At 50.2% G+C, this 21,698-nt stretch overlaps 1 protein-coding gene across 2 annotated transcripts; it reads left to right on the forward strand.

Annotated features, from left to right (window-relative positions):
- Positions 1-2,777: 2,777 nt before the first annotated feature.
- On the forward strand, positions 2,778-18,649 carry SF3B2 (splicing factor 3b subunit 2). Of its 2 annotated transcripts, none has more exons than XM_077759818.1 (22): positions 2,778-2,946; positions 3,124-3,173; positions 3,466-3,543; positions 4,272-4,520; positions 4,735-4,785; positions 6,433-6,550; positions 7,076-7,176; positions 7,484-7,580; positions 7,770-7,861; positions 8,242-8,457; positions 8,616-8,753; positions 8,925-9,005; positions 9,221-9,448; positions 10,491-10,640; positions 11,151-11,240; positions 11,353-11,460; positions 13,053-13,160; positions 13,422-13,564; positions 13,652-13,753; positions 17,713-17,812; positions 17,901-18,086; positions 18,401-18,649. In XM_077759818.1, the coding sequence occupies exons 1-22, from the start codon at positions 2,814-2,816 to the stop codon at positions 18,470-18,472; spliced, it is 2,691 nt and encodes an 896-aa protein (XP_077615944.1). In that variant the 5' UTR covers positions 2,778-2,813; the 3' UTR covers positions 18,473-18,649. The 2 variants fall into 2 exon arrangements, with proteins under 2 accessions (XP_077615944.1, XP_077615945.1); XM_077759819.1 differs by having other exon boundaries at positions 3,127-3,173.
- Positions 18,650-21,698: the final 3,049 nt, after the last annotated feature.

Consider the following 21,698-nt stretch of genomic DNA (forward strand, 5'->3'; position numbering starts at 1 on the left):
CCGGCAGCGTGCAGGGGAGGAGGAGGGGAAGGGGAGCGGGAAGGGGAGGGGGCAGCTCTGACTCGAAGGCTGCCCGGGAACAATCTCCGGGTGGCGTCCTCGGATGCGGGCATCGCCCGGCAACGTTGCAGAGAGGTTCAGCAATGTGGCCAGCATCTTGCCCTCTATAGAAGGGGAAACTGAGGCCCGGAAGGTTTCTGGATACTCTGGCCATTGCTGAGCATTCCTGGGCTCTACTGGGAGACCCTGGCCTGGTGGGTTCTAGGGGAGTTAGAGACACAGGTGCCTTTACCAGCATCCACATGCTCCCGCCCTCCTCCTCGGTCCACTTCCAACAGAGAAGCACAGCTCCAGCCTGGGGGCTCCTCCCATCTGCACCCCCTCCCCTGGGGACCCTTTTCTTCCAGCCCCTGAGGCAGTCCTCTTGCTGCTGACCCTCTCCCACCCTACAGCAGGACTCCGGACTCACTTGCTCCTGACCAGAGCCTTCGTGCTTTGTACTAGGAATCTGAGAACCCAAGTTCAACCCTTGTTGAACTTAAGGCCCAGAGTCCAGAGCCAACTCCCTGGGCCTGGATATTTTGAGCTCTAGGATAGAGAGCTGCTCTTGGAGCTGCTTGGAGACTGCAGAGATGATACATGTGAAGGCTGTGTGTAAATTCCTGTGTGGCTGTGTGTGAATTTTCTACTCCCTTCTTAGGCCCTAACTCCTCCCACCTGGAGATGGGCAGCAGCACCTCCCAAAGTCATGGCAGACACCAACACCACATTTAGTTCATTGGTTCTCATGGACCCCTGCTTTCTCCTGCCCTCTTGACCTAGTAGGGCAAGGAGCCTGGAGGTGGGACAGCCAGCCAAACTGGGACTTGCAAGGAACTGGATTCCATTCTAGCCCCACACAGGTAGCTATTGTATGAGGGTCCTTGTTAAGAGGGTGAAGGGAATGGGGACTCTTGGAATCAGGAGAACTGCCTGTGGTCCCAGTTTGGCCTCTTGGGAATGTCAACTTCTCTCTGCCTCCCAGTTACCCCCTCTGCACAGTGGGAGGTTCTGTCCTGCCTGGGTCCCAGAGCTGTTATGATGAGGTCCCACTTGTCCCCTTCTGGCCCTAGCTGCATTACCTCCTCACTCATCAGACATCAGTTTATCCTGCCTCAAGAGACCCCTGTCACCTTCCCCAGCACGTACACGTGCCTAGAGCCCTCCGGCCTCACATGACCTGCCAGCAGCTCTCCAGTTACAGGGAGCAGAAAGATGCTTCCTCTGGGTCAGAATGGCTCTGCGTGAGTGGGCTGATGAGCTGCAGGGTAGAGTACCACGGTTATTCCTTCTGTCCTTTCTGGGTTTGGCTTCTCCTTTGGGACTGTCAGTAGAATGGGATGGTGATGTTGATTTTAAGAGGAAGGATCGAGGCTTGGACAGGAGGAAAGAGAAATTCCTAGCCAGGGCTATGATGTGAGCAATCTTCCTGGCCCAGTCCTTTTCTGTTTCTCTTGAACCCACCTTCCCTCGACCTGGCACCCCATTATTTTTTCCCTGCTCTCAACTACTTCCGTTTTTGGAGGGGATCAGTGAAATGGAGTATGCTAGAAAGAAGGTATGAAGGGTGTGGGTGTGGGTGGAAAACGAGACCATTTGGAGTTTTCCAGCTCACTCACCCAACACCACACAGTCACACAGGCAGTGAGCCTGTCAGTGACAGGGAAGGGCTAGAATGAGAAGGGGACTTCAGAGCTAGTGGCCGAGGTGGGGAGAGACACTGAGTTGTTGGGTCAGGATAGGGAAAGGTGGATGCTGGACAGGCAGGGGGCATCTGCTCATTCCTCCCTCAGGTGGTGGCGGGGTGGGTAAGAGAGGCAGCGGACTCCTCTGGTAGCCTGGTGGAGACGAGGGGAGAAAAGGTCCGGAGTTCATTTTCGGGACTAAAAATGACGCAAATCCTGTCGCCCGAAAGACCATTTTGTTTGTTTTTTCCCCTCATTCATTAGGATGCACCTCTTGAACGCCAGACAGCAAAAAGACCAGGTCCCTGACCACGTTCTTGCGGAGGAGGTGGGGAAAGGGAGGCAACACTTTAAGGACAAATGGCAGATGTTTGTACATGTTGTGGGAGCTCCAAGGAAGGAAAAGAAAGGAAAGCGGGAGAAAGCTTAGCGGAGACATTTGAGCCGGTCTGATAGGTGGAAAAAGGGGCTTTACTGTGGCCCTTCCCCCAGGTCGGCAGCTGGAGCTCAGCCCGTTCCTCTCCCGGCTCCGATCCTCTTTCAGCCCATTCATCCATCCGTGGGCCGGGGGTGGGCGGGCAGACAATCAGATACTGTTTTATCACAGGCATCGGCTGCAACCTCCCGCTTGGCGCCCGCAATCCGCGGCCGCCGGGGGAATGAGTCCTTTAGGTCTCCCCGAGGAACGTAAGCGTCCGGGCCTCTCACGCCTGAGTTCGGAGTCGGGCCGGAAGGCTGGGAGATCTGTGCTTGGGCGGGTCTGACGCAGAAAGCACACCCTTGGGGCGGGGCCACCTCCCCCCACAGCCCCGCCCACGCTCCAGTTCTTGTGTTCCCCGTGCTTCAGGCCGGATCGGTCCTCGCGGAGTCGGACCCTCAGAGAACGGGACCTGAGTACTACGACTCCCAGAAGGCTTCGCGGCCCGGCCGCCTAGAGACCTTCGGAGATCCGAAGGAGGTGGGCTTCAGTCCGAACGGTCGGCCAACCTTCCAGCGGACGTGGCGTAAGACGCTGCCGGAAGTTCCGGCAAGTGGGCACCAGGTCTGGCCCGAACTTCCGGGTTGGTCGCGCGCCTTCCTGCGGCTAAGATGGCGGCCGAGCATCCCGAGCCTCCGAAAGGAGAGTTGCAGCTGCCGCCGCCGCCGCCTCCTGGGCATTATGGCGCTTGGGCTGCCCAGGAGCTTCAGGCCAAATTGGCAGAGATCGGAGCTCCGATCCAGGGTGAGGAGATCGGGAGGTCAAGGGTCAGGGCAGCGTGGGCCTAGGGAGAAGCGGAGCTTGGTTACCCCGGAGACCCAGAGGCAGCGGGGAGGGGCGGAGGCGGACCGCTGGGGCCCGACTTGGCCAGAACGGGCCTGCTCGGCCTGACCTACCCCGTTCGTTCTGTGCTTTGCCCAGCAGGGAGTCGCGAGGAGCTGGTGGAGCGGCTGCAGAGCTACACGCGCCAGGTAAGTGTTGGCGGCGGGACGGCAGGATAGGCCGAGGTTCTGGAGGCCTTCACGATCTCTCACGACTCGGTCTTCGTTCCTTATGTACCAAAACTCAGCAAGCAGGGGCTTGCTGTTTTTGCTTGTTCTTGTCATTATCTGACCAGTTGTAGTCGTTTCTATGTATCTGGCGGTCCTCTACAGTACCCAGCCCAAGATCTGGCAGACAGGCTCTGGTTAAATTTTGTTGAATGAATGTCGTTTTGTGGAACGGCTCTTCTTGAACTGACCTGGAGTTCTTACTCTTTTGCAGACTGGCATCGTGCTGAATCGGCCGGTTCTGAGAGGTGAAGATGGGGACAAAGCAGCTCCCCCTCCCATGTCGGCACAGGTAAGGAAGCTATTGTGCTTTGTAAGATGCCTTCTGTTCAGAGATCCCTTCTCACATTAGGCGTTTTGGGGGTACAACTAACAGATTAGGCAGAGAGGTAATGCAGAGATAGACTTGGGAGCTCTTCAGTTTTCCGTTGGTCCTGATCCTTACCTCCTTACTCAGTGTCTGTTTCTCCAAAATCTGTCCCTTAAGGTTCAGCTTAAATAGTCGGGAAGCCAGACTTGATCCTCCTTCTGCTGCAAAGATCCCATTTTGCCTTCCCAGGGCACAGTTCTCATTTTATTTAGTGAGACATGGCTCACTCCCTGATTTGATTTCGCACCCTCTATATTTAGGGAGTTATTGGGACACACTGGCTCTTGTGTTTAAGTCTTTTCAACTTCCATGTCCCTTTTCAGCCAGGATATGACTTTTTCTTGGGTTTTGTTGATTTCTGTGTGTCGGATGAGGAGTTCCCAGGTGGCTTTTAGAGATGTTCTTGAATCTCCTGAAATTGTATGCAAAGTCTGTGCTCCTGTTTTTCTGGGGAGAGAGTCTATAGCTTTCATTGCTTGGTGCCCGAAAGTTAACGTTCTCTTTTATTGATATCACCGTAGAGTATTCTTTCCTTGAATGCAAGAGCTGTTTGTTATTTGACTTTGAATCCCAGGGCTCATAGTAGATCCCTGGCAAATATCGGCAGTAGATAAAGGTTTCCTAGTTTATGTTCATGTTTTTTCCCACAGCTCTCTGGGATTCCCATGCCACCGCCACCCATGGGACTCCCCCCTCTGCAACCTCCTCCACCACCCCCACCACCTCCACCAGGCCTTGGCCTTGGCTTTCCTATGGCAGTTGGACCCCGCCCACCAAACTTGGGGCCCCCACCTCCTCTCCGGGTGGGTGAACCTGTGGCTCTGTCAGAGGAGGAACGGCTAAAGCTGGCACAGCAGCAGGCGGCATTGCTGATGCAGCAAGAGGAGCGTGCCAAGCAGGTAGGACAGATGGCTGCTGGGCCTGGGTCTCCTCAGGGTCCTATAGGGGAAATGGAGCCTCAGAGACAGCTGGATCCTGGGGCCAACCCTTCTGGGCAGGTCTGGACCGAAGACTAGAACACGGGCACTAGGCTGGAAGAACCCCAGGAAGCAGAGTGCGGCAGTGTGGCCTGTGGGGTGGTGGTGCTGATGTGAGCTTGTTTTCTTTTTGAAGCAGGGAGATCATTCACTGAAGGAACATGAACTCTTGGAGCAGCAGAAGCGGGTAATGCCACCCATCCTTTGGCTTCACGGTCCAGTCCATGGGCTGTGACTTGCAGTGCTTAGTGTCCAAAGCAAGATGCACCCAGGTTTTCCGTGGAGGTCATCTCATCCTTAAGTTCCAGTATCTCCCTGATAATCCCCTCTTTTCTGGAACCCAGGAGTTGATAAACGACAGACTGTGACTTGTTTTTGTATGGCTTGCAAGTTAAGAATGGTTTTTCTTTTCTTTGTTTTTTTTTTTATTCATTTATTAAAAAATATTTTTAAGTTTATTTGTCCTTTTTGAGAGAGAGAGATCGGGAGGATCAGAGAGAGAGAGAAAATCCTAAGCAGGCTCTGCTCTGTGCTCTGTCTGCACAGAGCCTGACACAGGGCTCGAAACTCATGAACGTGAGACCATGACCTGAGCTGAAATCAAGAGTTAGGTGCTCATCTGGAGCCACCTAGGCACCCCCAAAAAAGTTTATCTATCTTTAATTTTTTTTAATGTTTTTGTTTTTTGTTTTTTGGTTTTTTTTGAGAGAGAGCACAAATGAGGCAGGGGCAGAGAGAGGGGGACAGAGGATCCCCAGCAGGCTTTGCGCTGATAGCAGTGAGCCTGATGCGGGGCTCAAACTCTCAAACTGTGAGATCATGACCTGAGCCGAAGTTGGACGCTCAACTCACTGAGCCACCCAGGTGCCCCAGTTTATCTATCTTTAAAAGATTATTAAGAAAAAAGGTAAACAAATCAAGAGTGTATTACAGTCTTTTTAATGGTTCCTATAGGCCGAGATATTTATTGTCTAGTCCGTTACAGAAAAAGTTTGCTAATCTGTATTAGTCTCATGTGACATCGTTTTAGGTACCTTGGGGAGGACTTTGGATTAACTTCGCCATTTGTATGGGATTTAGACTAAATGTGGAGGTTTAAGTTAGGAAATGATGCATAAGACAGTCAGTCCCAGAGATGGGTTTTCTCAGTTGTTCCCCAGTGGATTATTGATCGTATTAGAAAATAAGCATTAATAGGACCAGATGTGGAATTACTTACAAAGTGCTCTTTTTCCCAAGATTGTGCTAGATCTTGAGGAGCAGGTATAAGAAAAGTATTTATTGTTCCTTAAAGATAACTTAATGTCTTGGGGCACATGGGTGGCTCAGTTGGTTGTGTCCAACTCTTGGTTTCAGCTTAGGTCATGATCTCATGGTTTGTGAGACTGAACCCCGCGTTGGGCTCTGCATTGACAGCAAGGAGCCTGCTTGGCCTTCTCTGTCTTCCTCTCTGCTTCTCTGCCACTCATGCTTTTGCGCGTGCTCACGCATGTGTCCTCTCTTTCTCTCTCTCAAAATAAATAAAAATAACCTCTTTGGGGGAAAGAAAACTTTTGTTAGAAAGTTGATGGCGGTATGAAGCTAAATGTTAAATTTCTTTTAGGAACGAGGAGTTCTCTGGGGTTTTTTGGGTATATTTCCAGGGGATTCTTTTTCTGATGAGAGGCCTCCTCCATTTGGATCAGCAGCCTAGAAGGGGGCAGGTGGTGAGACTGTCCCAACTCAAGTGGTACCTGATTGTTCTCCTTGGGCCTGTTACTTAAAGAATGCACTTGCCGGCGGCTGCCTGCCCTATGGATTTCCAAGCTGTGTCTTCACTCCATGTCTCTGGTAGGCAGCTGTGCTCTTGGAGCAGGAACGGCAGCAGGAAATTGCCAAGATGGGCACCCCAGTCCCTCGGCCGCCACAAGACCTGGGCCAGATTGGTGTTCGCACTCCTCTAGGTCCTCGAGGTAAGACCTTGGAAGTGGAAGGGAAGGGAAAGGAACACGATGGAAAACTCTTACACGTAGGTACATACCGCACAAAGTATGTATATTGTTAGCATACAGTCCAGTGAGTTGTTAAAAACCGAACAGCTCGTATAACCAGCGCCTGGACCAAGAACCAAAGCATTACTAACACCCCAACAGCTCTCCTTGGCTCCCTGTTAACCCTTTCCCCTAAAGGTGGCTATCACACTGACCTTTAGCAAAGAAGAGGATTTTTTTTTAATGTTTACTTATTATTTATGTTTTGAGAGAGAGCACTCACACTTGAATTGGTGGGAGAGTGGCAGAGGGAGTCCCAAGCAGGCTCCATGCTGTCAGCGCAGAACCAGATGTGGGGCTCAGACTCTTGAGTTGTGAGGTCATGACCTGAGCCGAAATCAAGAGTTGGGTGCTTAACCAACGGAACCGCTTAGGTGCCCCTAAAGAAGGTAATTTTTTAAACGAACGTTTTGTCTCTTTTGACATTGGATTTCTTTCTTTTCACAGTTGCTGCTCCAGTGGGCCCCACTCCCACTGTTTTGCCCATGGGGGCCCCAGTTCCCCGGCCTCGTGGTCCCCCGCCTCCGCCTGGAGATGAGAATAGAGAGGTGAGATGGGTGATTTCTTTCTAGGGACAGGAGAGTGTGGTCTGGGAAAAGATGGGAGGACTTCCGGGGTTTGGGGGTGACGGAGGAAGCCATACTTAATTAAAGTGTATCGAGGTATGGCAGGAAATAGGGTCTGCGAGACCTTTCTGGGGCAGGGTTCTGAGGTCCCTCTGAGGGGAGCTGAGGGCTGATTTGGTCCAGTCAGCGTTGTTGCTCTCTGCTCTTGACGTCATCTGGCCGGCAGCCTTTCTAGTACAAGAGGTGGAAATCCTGAGACCATCCCCTCTGCCTGGGTTGTCTGTTGCAGATGGACGACCCCTCCGTGGGACCCAAGATCCCCCAGGCCTTGGAAAAGATCCTGCAGCTGAAGGAGAGCCGCCAGGAAGAGATGAATTCTCAACAGGGTGAGTGTGTTGTGTCCCGCGGACCGCAGGGACGGGTCCTGGAGAGGCTGAGGCCGAGCCTGCATTCTTCCATCCCTTCCCCACGGAGAATGTGACAGAGAAACTGGCTCTTGGTAAAGAGGAGTCACTGCGGGCGAGTGGCAGGGTTACTGGTGTGAGGAGTCTGATGGCCACCTTCCTCCCTTACAGAGGAAGAGGAAATGGAAACGGACACTCGCTCGTCCCTGGGCCAGTCAGCGTCAGAGACTGAGGAGGACACAGTGTCTGTATCCAAGAAAGAGGTATGGAATGGAGCCGAGTCTGGAAGGAATGTCAGGAGACAGAACTTGGGCACTAAATACCAGGTCTAAGTGTTCAACATGTAGTAGCTGCTATTTCGTGCCAGGTTCTGTGCTAAGCATTTTAAGGATATTTTTCATTTAATTGCCATAAATCTTTGGAGTTCAGAGTACTACGTATGCCTGCTTTTTATAGCTGCAAAAACCAAGGTTCTGAGAGATGCAGTAATTTACTGAAAGGCACACAGTTTGAGAGGGGCAGAACTTTGGAGCCTGACTTCAAGGCCCCTTTTCTTAGGTATTTGGGGATATTGGGTAAGGAGATTAGGGGCAGGCACAGTACTCAGATTCTCTGACCCAGTTGGTTTTCCTTATTTTGGCAGAAAAATCGGAAGCGTCGGAACCGAAAGAAGAAGAAAAAGCCCCAGCGGGTTCGGGGGGCATCCTCTGAGAGCTCTGGGGACCGAGAGAAAGAGTCAGCCCGGTCCCGTGGCTCTGACTCCCCAGCAGCTGATGTTGAAATTGAGTATGTGACCGAAGAACCGGAAATTTATGAGCCCAACTTCATCTTCTTCAAGAGGATTTTCGAGGCTTTCAAGGTACAAGGAGCGCCGTACTCAGAAGGGGCAAAGCTGAGCAGGGGAAGGGGCAGGGGTGGGGAAAGACAGAGTAAGGAGGGCATCTTTCCAGTGCTGGGTTCAGGGAGGGACTAGGGAGGGATGTAGGGCTGGGGTCTCCATGTTGTCTGCCTCCTCAGCTCACTGATGACGTGAAGAAGGAGAAGGAGAAGGAGCCAGAGAAACTGGATAAACTGGAGAATTCTGCAGCCCCCAAGAAGAAGGGCTTTGAGGAGGAGCACAAAGACAGCGATGATGATAGCAGCGATGATGAGCAGGTGAGGCCCCCTCCCCGGTGGGAGGCACTGGGGGATGGGCGGCTGAGACGTGTCCCACAAGAGACCATGGTGAACTCTTGGAAAGGAAAAGCCCTTTGTGGGGAGCTGGGCAGGGGCAGTGTGGTTCACTCCTAATAGTCTTGCTCAAAAGAAGTGATGGTTTTGTTCTAGGAGAAGAAGCCCGAAGCCCCCAAGTTGTCTAAGAAAAAATTGCGCCGAATGAATCGCTTCACTGTGGCTGAACTCAAGCAGGTGAGACCTGAGATGGTCCAGCAGAGCCCGGAGCCTGGCTGGGGTACCTCATTAGGAGCTCCTAGAAACCCACCTGGGTTTCGTTTGGAGGATAGGGTGGAGGGTTTTGAAGGAGGCCTAGGTGACTTAGGTACGTGTCCTTTGAGGAAGAGAAAGAGAAAGTTTTAGATCTGAGACGCTGGGGCTTCCTAGTGGCACGTTGCCGTGTTTTCCAGCTCGTGGCTCGGCCTGACGTTGTGGAGATGCATGATGTCACCGCGCAGGACCCCAAGCTCTTGGTTCACCTCAAGGCCACTCGGAATTCTGTGCCCGTGCCACGCCACTGGTGTTTTAAGCGCAAGTACCTACAGGGCAAACGAGGCATTGAGAAGCCCCCCTTCGAGCTGCCAGACTTCATCAAACGCACAGGCATCCAGGAGATGCGGGAGGCCTTGCAGGAGAAGGTGAGGCGCTGGGCAGGGCTCAGACCTGCCTTGCGGGGGCCGCATCCTTAACAGCGGCCTGATTTGAAATCAGGAATCTTGTTCCCTAAACCCACCTGCTTCCTAATTGTCTCATTATCCATTCTCCAGAAGTCATCACTGCATGTGACACAGGGTGGGAGAGAAAGACTTTGACTTGTGAAGGGTAGACAGACCTCCCCTTGGTGTTCCGGGCTGAACGGCTCAGTTTGCTCCTTGTCTCCTCATTTGTCCCCTGCCTGCACTGCCAGCTCTGAGCTCTCCGCACACAGTGACTCCTTTTCCTGCAGGCTGCCTTTGGCTGTGTCTGCCGTTTTCTGTTACCAATGCAAGCCTGATAACATTTTGTGGCTAGAGATGCGTTGTGTCACTTCTTAGGTTTAAGTGTTAAATCGAGTATTACCTACTTTAGTAGGTAATACTTGAATGTATTGCAAAAGGTCCGGGAGGTACCAAAGTACACAATAAAAACTGCCTTCCAGTTAGACTGTGGTTACCCAGTTCTCCTTGGAGGCAGCTAATGAGGTCAGTCTCTTGATGAGATGGCTTAAAAAAATAAAATATTTACCAACATATGTAGCTAAGGATGATTTTATATGATACACCTATTTTGCTCAACACGGATTATGTAATTAAAAAAAAATTGTTAGTGTTTTGTTTATTTTTGAGAGAGACAGTGTGAGCAGGGGAGGGTCAGAGAGAGAGGGAGATACAGAATCCTAAGACAGGCTCCAGGCTCTGAGCTAGCTGTCAGCACAGAGCCTGATGGGGGGCTAGAACCCATGAACCGTGAGATCATGACCTGAGCGGAAGTTGGACACTTAACCGACTGAGCCACCCAGGCACACCTGGAGTATGTAATTTTGAGAGGTTTGAACAGGAAGGATTTTTGGTGACTTTTGGAATGAGAGAAATGAGGTTTTCCTTTATCTCTTTGGGAGTGAGGAACCAGATCTGTTAAGAGTTAAACTTGGTGAATACGTTTTATGACCTATCTTCTGCTATCTTCTGCCTTTCTCCACAGGAAGAACAGAAGACCATGAAGTCCAAAATGCGAGAGAAGGTTCGGCCCAAGATGGGGAAGATTGACATTGACTACCAGAAGCTGCACGATGCGTTCTTCAAGTGGCAGACCAAGCCCAAACTGACCATCCACGGGGACCTGTACTATGAGGTTTGGGGGCCTCTGGGGACTGGGGAGGAAGGGCTCGGCCTTTTGGTCATGGCCGTGTGACTCCTGGTTGGGAAGGCTTTTTAAGCTGGTGCAGTGACTCCTACTTTCCGCCTTAGAATTGTTCATTAACTCCTCTTGGATGGAGTGGAATTTGAAGTCTTAAAATGAGGTAGTTTTTGGGAGGAGACATTCAGACTATGTCTTTAAAAAGTGATAATTGGTTAGGGACAGAGGGGCCAATTCAGAAAGCAGGTCCTAAATCTGGCCATGTTCTTCTCGTGGGTTAATGTCAGCACTGGGAGTCTCCCCTCCTTCCTGGCCTTTATTTCTTTTTCCTACTTAAGCCAGGGAGAGGAGTGCCGAGAATCAGCAGGCGCTGAGCAGCCCTCAGTGGCATTTGTCCCTGGTGTGGACTGGGACTTCTCGCTTTTGTTCTCTTCTCCTCTTGCCATTGAACTCCCGATGTGTGTCTGGCATTCGTAACAACAGTGTGCTCTGCTCTTTTCTCAGGGGAAGGAGTTTGAAACACGACTGAAGGAGAAGAAGCCAGGAGATCTGTCTGATGAGCTAAGGATTTCCTTGGGGATGCCAGTAGGACCCGTGAGTGCCAGTTACCTTGACAGGGGAAGCCGAGAAGAGGGTGGGAATTGGGGCAGAAGGGAGACAAAGGACAGGGTTGGGCAGACGATATCCTCTTCTCTTTTTCTCGCAGAACGCCCACAAGGTCCCTCCCCCGTGGCTGATTGCCATGCAGCGATATGGACCACCCCCGTCGTACCCTAACCTGAAAATTCCTGGACTGAACTCCCCCATCCCCGAGGTGAACACTGTCCTTTCATTTTTAGCTGCCCCTGCTTTTTTAACTAGAGGATGATTTTTTTTGTTTGTTTGTTCCTTTTCACATCCCACCACGTCTCTCCCTCTCTCTCTCTTTCTCTCTCTCTCCCCCCCAAAAGAGTAATAGTGTTTCTTTTTCAAAAAATCTGACATGCTCATAGTAAAATAGTCTATCAGATTTAACAAGTTCAAAGATGAAAAGAAATCACCCATAATTTCACCACTCAGAAAGAATCAGATTGAAAATTTGGTGAGTGTGTTTCTGATACATAACTGATAGAAATAATTTTATTTCACGAATGGTATTAAGTTTTCATTTTTTTTTTTTTTAAATGTTTTTATTTATTTCTAGGAGAGAGAGAGACAGTGTGAGCAGGGGAGGGTCAGAGAGAGAGGGAGTCACAGACTGAAACAGGCTCCAGGCTCTGAGCTGGCAGTCAGCACAGAGCCCGACGCGGGGCTCGAACCCACGAACCGCGAGATCATGACCTAAGTGAAAGTCGGACGCCTAACCGACTAAGCCACCCAGGCGCCCCTTAAGTTTTCATTTTTAAACACGAAGTATTAAATTTAAAAATTTTTAATAGATAGCAAACTCATTAAAGTGAAAAAGAAGGACTTGTTAAACTTCAGATAAAAATTTCTGCCTTGGGGGCGCCTGGGTGGCTCATTCAGTTAAGCATCCGACTTCAGCTCAGGTCATGATCTCACGCTTTGGGAGTTTGAGCCCAGCATCAGGTTCTGTGCTGACAGCTCGGAGCCTGGAGCCTGCTTCAGATTCTGTGTCTGCCCCTCCCCTACTTGCACTCTGTCTCTCTCTCAAAAATAAATAAACGTTTAAAAAAATTTCTCTTTATCCATCTATCTATTTTTTAGAGAGAGAGAGAAAGAGGGAGAGCATGTGAGAGCTGAGAAGAGAGGAAAAGGGAGAGAGAGAATTCCAAATAGGCTCCATGCTCAGCACGGATGCATGCTCTGGGGTAACCGGGTGGCTTCGTTGGTTTGAGTGTCCTACTGTTGATTTTGGCTCGGGTCAAGATCCCAGGGTTGTGGGATCGAGCACCATGTCAGGCTCTGCACTGAGTGTGGAGCCTGTGTGGTGTTCTCTCTCTCTTTCCCTCTTCTCTCTCCCCTGCTTGTGCATGCTCACTCTTTGTCTTTAAAAAAAGGAGAGTCGGATGCTCAAGCAACTGAGCCACCCAGGCACCCCAATTTCTGTCCCTTTAAAGAAGTAGATTCTATAAGCTTTTCAAAGTTAGGAAAAAACGAGGAAGAAGTTAGACTCCTGTTTTTGAAAGTACCTTTTTTAGTTTCAGACAGCCTGGGCTCTGCCACGAAGGCTGAGGCTAGTAGTCTCCTTTCTGTCTCCCCTCTCCCATCCTCTTGTGTCTGGATTTTTGTGGCTTATTACTTTTGCTTTGTAATGCTTTACGACATTTACTTCTTCTCCGAAATCATATTTTCCAGAGTTGCCAAGCGCTAGTTTCTATACTTCGTAGTGTGACTTTTCTCTAGGGCTTCAGTGTTTGTTTTGGAGCTTAGGAGCAGAACGGACTTGCATTTCCTCTCTTGCAGAGCTGTTCCTTTGGGTACCATGCTGGTGGCTGGGGCAAACCTCCAGTAGATGAGACTGGGAAACCACTCTACGGTGACGTGTTTGGAACCAATGCAGCTGAATTTCAGGTAAACGCTGTGACTGTCTTACTTGAGGTCATGAAGTTTAGAGACAGGTGCTTCATTATCAGGGAGGAGCTGGGTGTTGTGAAGGTTCAGGTCTGAAAAAGGGTGTGCATTTTCCTGAGGTGTGATGCAGGCCCCCCATTAGCATATGAGCTCTCCCTAAGCAGAGGCTGTTTACATTTTATATTCTTTCCGTTTGCAACAACGTGATACATGGTAGGTTTATAGTAAACATTTGCTGAATGAATGAATGATCTCTTTCAGACCAAGACTGAGGAGGAAGAGATTGATAGGACCCCTTGGGGGGAGCTGGAGCCATCTGATGAGGAGTCTTCAGAAGAAGAGGAAGAGGAAGAGAGCGATGAAGACAAACCAGATGAGACGGGCTTTATTACCCCTGCGGACAGGTGGGGAGAGCAGGGTCTGCCTCTGAAGTAGCCCATCACTGGGGGCCTTCTCTTTACTTACTCCAGAGCTTCTTTCTCTCTTCAAAGTGGCCTCATCACTCCTGGAGGGTTCTCGTCAGTGCCGGCTGGAATGGAGACCCCTGAACTCATCGAGCTGAGGAAGAAGAAGATTGAAGAAGCGATGGACGGGTAAGGGAACGAGGCAGGGCTGAGAGGGAAGGACTTTGTCTTCCTTTCAGCCTCTGGGTTGGCCAGCTGACTTGTCCCCCCTTTTCTTCCCTTGTGAATCGATTTTTGAACACCAGGCACTGCTCTAGGCAGTGAAAAACACGAGGCAAGCAGTTCATTAGAGGACAAGGTAATTTCAGATGGGGACAGGATGGTAGAGCAAAGTAAACTAGATAATGGGATATAGAGGGATTTGGGTGGTGGGGAGGTCTTTGGCAAGGCCTTGCTGAGGTATTTGAGCTGAGAGCTGAATGTTAGGAAAGAGCCAGCCACAGGGTGATCTGGGGCAGGAGGAACCGGAAGTGCCTAAGATCGGCATGGGTTTCACATGGTCTTGCCACGGAACCTCTCTTATGAGGGGCAGAAATGTGTAGGATTGTCTAGTCTTCTTCATGAATTGACCCCTTTTCCATGAGATGATCTTTTTTGCCCGTTCTGTTCTTTGTTCCATTTTCCTACGTTTTAGGTTAATAGAATATTAAAAAAATATTTTTTTAGTGTTTATTTTTGAGAGTGAGAGAGAGGGAGTGGGGAGGGGCAGAGAGAGAGGGAGACACAGAACCTAAGCAGGCTCCAGGCTCTGAGCTGTCAGCACAGAGCCTGACGTGGGGCTCAAACTCATGAACAGCGAGATCATGACATGAGCTGAAGACGGACGCTTAACCGACGGAGCCACCCAGGTGCCCCAATAGAACAGCTTTTTATGACTCCGTTTTATCTCTGTTGTTGACTTACTAACTGTAAAGTTCTGTCTTGTTATTCTTAGTGGTTGCTGTAGGGTTTATAATATCCATCTTTATCACAGTCTGCCTTCAGGTGGTATGCTGCTTCTGTGGGGTAGTAAGCACCTAACAACAGCACACTGCCGGTTCTCTCTTCCTAGCCTTTGCACTGTTGTCACCCTTTTTACCATATATGTTATAAATCCTATGCTGTGTGGTTATTTTTGTTGAAAAGGCCAGTTATCTTTTTTTTTAAGTTATCTTTTAGTGAGATTTACATATTAGTCATGTATTAAGCTATGTCATTACCATTTTCAGTGTTTTTTCATTTCTTTGTATACAAAGGCTTCCTTGAGCATTTCTTTTGTATCTGCTGGTCCTGAATTCATTCAAGCGTTGGCAGTCTCATAACTTCTTCACTTGTCCTTTCAAAAGATTTTTTAAATGTTTATTTATTTTTAAATGTATTATGTATTTATTTTTGAGAGAGATAGAGACAGCATGAGCAGGGGAGAGTCAGAGAGAGAGAGGGAGTCACAGAATCCAAAGACAGGCTCCAGGCTCCGAGCTAGGTCTTAGCACAGAGCCTGATGCGGGGCTCGAACCCACGAACCGTGAGATCATAACCTGAGCCAAAGCCGGACACTTAACCAATTGAGCCACCCAGGCGCCCCTTAATGTTTATTTTTGAGAAAGAGAGACAGCATGAGTGGGGCAGGGGCAGAGAGAGAGAGGGAGACACAGAATCCAAAGCAGGCTCCAGGCTCTAGGCTCTGAGCTTTCAACACAGAGCCCGATGCGGGGCTTGAACTCGCGAATAGTGAGATCATGACCTGAGTTGAAATTGGACGCTTAACCTACTGAGCCACCCAGGCGCCCCAAGATTTTTTTTTAATGTTTATTTTTGAGAGAGAGACAGAGGGCAAGCAGGAGGAGGGGTAGAGAAAGAGGGAGACACAGATTCTGAATCAGGCTCCAGACTCAGCTGTCAGCATAGAGCCCGATGTGGGGACTCGAACCCATGAACTGTGAGATCCTGGCCTGAGCCGAAGTTGGAGGCTTAACCGACCGAACCACCCAAGTGCCCCTCAAAGATTTTTGGAAGATTTTGGCCAGGTATAGGATTCTAGGTTGACAGTGGTTTTTTAATTTTTTCTTTCAATAATTTAAAGATGTTGCTGTGGTGTCATTCTTACATTGCTTCTGACGAGAAGTCTGTTTTCCTTCCTTTATTCTGTATGTAATGTGTCCTCTTTCTTCTGGCAGCTTTTAAGATTTTCTCTTTTGCTGTTTTGAATAATTTAATTCTGTGGGGTGTGGCATAGTTTTGTTCATGTTTCTTTGCGTGGGGTTTGGAAAGCATCTTAAATTTGTGAGTTAATCATTTTTATGAATTTTGGAAAGAATCTGGCCATTATTTCTGCAAATATAGTTTCTGTTCCCTTTGCTTTCTCCTCTCCTTTGGCAACTCCAGTTATACATGTGTCAGACCTCTTGAAGTTGCCGTTCAGGTCACTGATGCTCTGCTTATTTTGGAAATAGCTCTCTTCTCTTTGTATTTCGTTTTAGAAAATTTCTATTCCTGTTTTTTCAAGTTTGCTAATATTTTTTTCTGCGGTTTCTAATCTGACAGTAATCCCATCCAATGTAGTTTTCATCTCTAGCCATATGATTTGGATCTTTTCATATGTGCTGTGTGTCTATTTTTGAACATATGGCATATGGTTATAATAACATGCCAGTTCTGGGGTGCTTTAAATTGATGAATTATTTTCCTCATTAAGGATTGTGGTTTTTGCTGCTTTGCATGCTTGTTTACTTTTGTTTGAAGGCCAAATTTGGTGAAATTGGCCAAACTTGTTGGGCCCAGGGTTCTTTTGTATTTTTTTCTTTTCTTTTTTTTTTTAATTTAAAAATGTTTTATTTATTTTTAAGAGAGAGAGAGAGAGAGTATGAGCAGGGATGGGCAGAGATAGAGGGAGACACAGAATCCAAAGCAGGCTCCAGGCTCTGAGCTGTCAGCACAGAGCCTGATGCGGGGCTCGAACTCACAAATGGTGAGATCATGACCTGAGCTCAAGTCGGACACTTAAGCTACTGAGGCACCCAGGTGCCCCTCCTTTGTATTTCTAAACTCTTCATCTCTGTTCAGGAACACCATCAAGGTACTTGGAAACAGTGTGATTCTCTTAAGTCTTGATTTTCATAGGTGGTTCTTTCCCTGGCTCTGGTACTTTCCTCATACGTAGTACTCCCGTGAGTATTTGAGGAGGACCCTCTTTAGGTCTCTTGAGTTCTCAAGTCTGTGCTGCTGTCTTTTCCCTGAGACTCTGTGCTGTGATCTCTAGCTGCCTTGGTCTCTCTGACTTTGGGCTTCATCCCTTCAGCCCACGACATCCTCTGGGCTCGACATGGGTTCCTCCTCCTGTGTCATGGCCCGCAGACTCTGTCACTGCAGCAGACAGGGCAGCCGAAGGATGCACCTCATTTGCTTCCTGACTCCTGAGTTGCTCCCATTTATTACTCGTAACCATGTCCGGGGACTCGAAGCCCGTTGTTTCATGTGCTCTGCCCATCCTTGGTTGTTGCAGGCGGGAGGGTAAATCTGGTCCCTGTTACTCCTTCTTCAGAAGCAGACGTCTCAGCCTTTGCATCTTCAAGGAAGAAAAGAAAGAAGGGTACTGTGGTTGGAGTATAGGGAACAGGGATTAGATAAGACCGGCTCGGATGGCTCTTGCACCCTAGGAAGTACTGGAAGTTCAAGTTCTCTGTGTTAGAACCCCAGGTACAACTTTGGGTGGGGGGGCTATTATAGTATCTTCTCTCTTGCCATCTTCTCTGTACCAGACTTCTTTTGGAAACATTAAGCCTGACCCTTAGCCCTTCTTTACATGTGGGAATCTTGGTCTCTGATCCTCTAAACTTGGTTCAGGGGGTCCCTTAACTCAGCGTCTGTATCCCTTCCAGGCTGTATTCCCTAGAATCAGCGCCGTCCCACCCCTCTCCCCACTGACCCAGTCCTTTCCTCTTGTGGGTCTCCCAAGACTGTAGAGGCAGCCTAGGCATAGTTTTCCCTCTGGGTGTCTTGGAATCTCTTCGGGTAGCTGTGTGGAGGTGCTGCTCATGTTCTTTTTGCTTCCTTTTCTGGAAACCCTGCTGTCCCTTCCTTTTTGGGCCTGACCCCCTTGTCCTCTGCAGAAGTGAGACACCTCAGCTGTTCACTGTGTTGCCAGAGAAGAGAACGGCCACTGTTGGGGGAGCCATGATGGGATCAACCCATATCTATGACATGTCCACGGTGAGTACTCTTGGGGGCTGGAAAAGGGGACAGAAACTAAGTCTTCTAAGCCTCTCTGTAGATGACAAGACCCTGATCCCTCTTCTAGGTTATGAGCCGGAAGGGCCCGGCTCCCGAGCTGCAAGGTGTGGAAGTAGCCCTGGCACCTGAAGAGTTGGAGCTGGATCCCATGGCCATGACCCAGAAGTACGAGGAGCATGTGCGGGAGCAGCAGGCACAGGTGGAGAAGGAAGACTTCAGTGACATGGTGGCCGAGCATGCTGCCAAACAGAAGGTAGGAGGTCACAGGGGAACCCGGCTGGGTGTGAGCAGGGACTGGTACCAGGGACTCCTTTTTCAGTGGAGTGGTGTCCTCTTTGTCTGCTGCCCTGAGCTTCCCTGATGCTGGAAACCTCAGAAATCCTCTGGTGGGCTGCCCTCTTTAAGGAAGATGAAACGAAGGCACAGGGAGGGGAACTCATCCAAGTCTGAGAATCCAGTTTTAGCGCTTTTTCCACAGAGCTCTGTGGCTGAGTCAGGCTGCCCACCCTTGTCTTGGGGATCAGTGGGTTGTTTCACTTGTAACCTGTTTCTCTTTCTCTCTTCCAGCAAAAGAAACGGAAAGCTCAGCCCCAGGACAGCCGTGGGGGCAGCAAGAAATACAAGGAGTTCAAATTTTAGGTCCCCCTCACACACCTGGCCCTCCTTTCAGCTCCTTGTCTGGATGCTTGGGCTTCACATATGGTCCCCAAGAGCCAGCTCTCCCACAGTTCCCAAGGGCTTGTCATTTCAAGTTCTTATTTTAGATCTGTTTTGTAAATAAAGCTGTTTCCCAAGGAAAGAGATGCATATGTAACACTTCTGATCCTCCTTCCGTCTTTTTTTTCCTTATGTTTTTTTTTAAAGTTTATTTATTTTGAGGGCGTTGGGGGGGGTGCAGAGAGAGAAACTCTCAAGCAGGTTCTGCACTATCAGCACAGAGCCTGACATGGGGCTTGAACCATAAGATCATGACCTGAGTCGAAATCAAGGGTTGGATGCTTAACTGACTGAGCCACCCAGGTGCCCCCTCCTTCTGTCTTTTAATCCCCTCGGGCAAAAGGACCAAAAAATGGGCTTTTTCTGCAACTTCAGGGCTGCCCCAGTGGCCAGGGGCATGCATCTGGTTCAGATGTTGCAGTTGAGAGGTGATAAATTCACAGCTGTGCTGAAATTGTTTTACCACCGCCTGCTTTTGTAGGAAGGCTCTGGGGCAAGTATCTCCAGGTCTGGTTTGACCTTACTACTTTGTCCTTGGGGACTAAAAATAGCCAGCTTAGCACCCTGGCTGGGCTGAGGAAGTGCAGTGGGCTTGGGAAGTAGGCCAGGTCAGGCCTTCCTAATAGACCTGTGGCCCAAAGAGTCCCAAGTCCTCACCAGGGAGAGAACACAGCTCAAAATCTAGATTGTCCGGAGTCCACAGTCCACGTTAACCCCTGGGTGGTTTCAGTCACCCAGCCTCTAAGTTTGGGATGGGGGCGGGGGCGGATTGCTCTTTCCTGATTCTAGTCTTCTGGTCTCCAGATGTCTTCCCAACAGGCTAGATTAGGTTGGACTTAAGGGGCCCAACAGGCATTTGCCGGATGCTAGGAGAGAAGTCCTGCTGTGGGTCTACTGGTGTTTTGCTGGAAGTGCACCAGCTGAGATGCCAGTGATATGTGACTTCAAGATGGTTTCTGGAGGTTGATGGATGGGGGGGTGGTAGTGTGGGAGGTCCCATATTGGACGTGGCAGTTGAGGTAGGCCTTGGGAGGAGTAGGATTTTAGAAATTAAGTAAACGGCGAAGCAGAGAAAATATTACCGGTGGAAGCAACTGAGGGCAGGGATGGGGGGCTTGGGATTCTTAATGCTTCACTGGGGGAAGGGAACTAGGGACAGAAAAGGAGGAAGGGTGGCTCCAGATGGGCCACGGCTTAGCTTTATAATTCACCCTTGCCAGGGCCTTCTGGACTTTAGGTCCCCAAGCCCCTGCCTTCGGAGGAGGGCAGCAGGGATGGAAACTTCACGGCCCGCAGACGCATCACCGTTCCCTTTGTAGGTTGTGAAGAAACCCCGGGGCGGCAGAGCAGGGACCAAGCAGGATGCCGCGACGCGGGCCAGGGCCGCTCTGTCGGCTCCGGGGACCCAAGGGGCCCAAGGCGCGCTCCCGCGGCAGTTCCCCCCCCCCACCCCAGCCGGGGCCGCGCCCCGGAAAAGCGGAGTTTCCGCTGGCCTGGCTGTTGCTGCAGAGAGCACGGCGGGGGGGGGGGGGGGGGGGGGCGGGNGTCCTCGTCCACCTCCACCTCCATGGCCGTCGCGGTGGCCTCCGGCTCCGCGCCTCCCGGCGGCCCGGGGCCAGGCCGCACCCCCGCCCCCGTGCAGATGAACCTGTACGCCACCTGGGAGGTGGACCGGAGCTCGTCCAGCTGCGTGCCCAGGTGAGCGGCGGGCGGGGGGACCGGGCCCGCGGGGGCCGCAGGGCCGGGTCCATGACAGGCCCCCGCCTTCTCATCCCTCCACGTCCCAGCGCCCAAGGGAGCGCCCCCTCCCCGGACTCCCCCTGGCTTCCCGGCCTGGCTCCGGTCGGGCCTCCCGGGACTCCTCTAGCGGGGACCCCGCCCTCTCCTGGCAGCCCTACCTTCGGCCTCGGGCCGGGACCACCCTCTTCCCCTCCCCGATCGGGGCCTCCCGGACTCTCAGCCCTGGGCCTTCTCTCGTTGATCTGACCGAATCCGGCCTTCCTGACGGTCAGTTTCCCTGCGAATGTCACTGCTCTTTCCCCTGCCTCGTTGGCGCCCGTGGGCCGTACATATGTTACAGAGCTGCGGCATAGATGCCTTTTGATATTATTATTTCCCAATATACTCAGCGTGTGCCAAACTCGGTTGTCACCTTCTGCCAGATAAAGCCCGTATAGGAACCCTCGAGGCTTCTCGTTAGTCTTCAATACACACGCGTTCATTTGTGGTTCAGATTACACAGTTCTGTCCCGGCCTCCGTGCTCTTGTAAAAGTCCTGTTTAGTGTGTCTTTAAGTGCATTTCTCGTCCCCTTCCTCCTCCCCAGTAGCTAGTCACAAATTCTCTTAGCCTTGGAGGGCAACATAAAATTACTGCCATTCCTCTGTCTTTTGGAACCATCTGGGGATTTTGCTTTCATTGGTAAAATATGCCCGAGTTTGTGATGTGTTTTGTTTCTGTATTGGCAAAGCAGCCTTTCTCCACCTCTTTAGGGACAGCATGCAGTGTCTTACAGATTAGCCCTTGAACAGGCAGTGGAGCTGGTTTCGCCTTGTAAGCCCAGAAAAGTGCCTGGAGGTGATCTTTTTGTCACCTCTAAACTGAGTTACTTCTCTTGGAGTTTTGGACTCACTCCTTATTCTGTGAGCCCAGCCTTGGGTAGATGGACGTGTCAGTAGGGGTTAAGTATGGTCTGGTTCGTACCTCAACTCTATTTATTTCCCTCTGTCTTTATTTTGAATCCTTTCATGCATACAAAATTACACACACACACACACAAATATACTTCCCAGTTTAGGGTATTTTACAAAATGATGAAAAGTACATTTCTGTACTTGACTCAGTTTAAGAAATAGGACATTATAAACTGTGTTGAATGAGGCCCTCAGGATGCCCCTTCCTGACCATATCCCCTACTTGCCCCCACAAAGCTGAACACTCTCCTGAATTGTGTGTTTATTATTTCCCTTGTCTTTTAAAAATAGTTTTACTACATACGTGCATCTGTAAACATTTTTGGGGGGGTGTTTTTGAAGTTTATGTAAGTGCTATCATACTGTATGTGTTCTGTGACTTAATTTAATGTGTCTGTGTGTTAATTCAATGTTAAGTTTGTGGGACTTGTCACTGGGATATGGTGGCTGTGGTTT

Source organism: Crocuta crocuta, unplaced genomic scaffold (assembly GCF_008692635.1).
Source record: "Crocuta crocuta isolate KB4526 unplaced genomic scaffold, BGI_CrCroc_1.0 scaffold53, whole genome shotgun sequence".
In the NCBI taxonomy this organism is placed as follows: domain Eukaryota; kingdom Metazoa; phylum Chordata; class Mammalia; order Carnivora; family Hyaenidae; genus Crocuta; species Crocuta crocuta.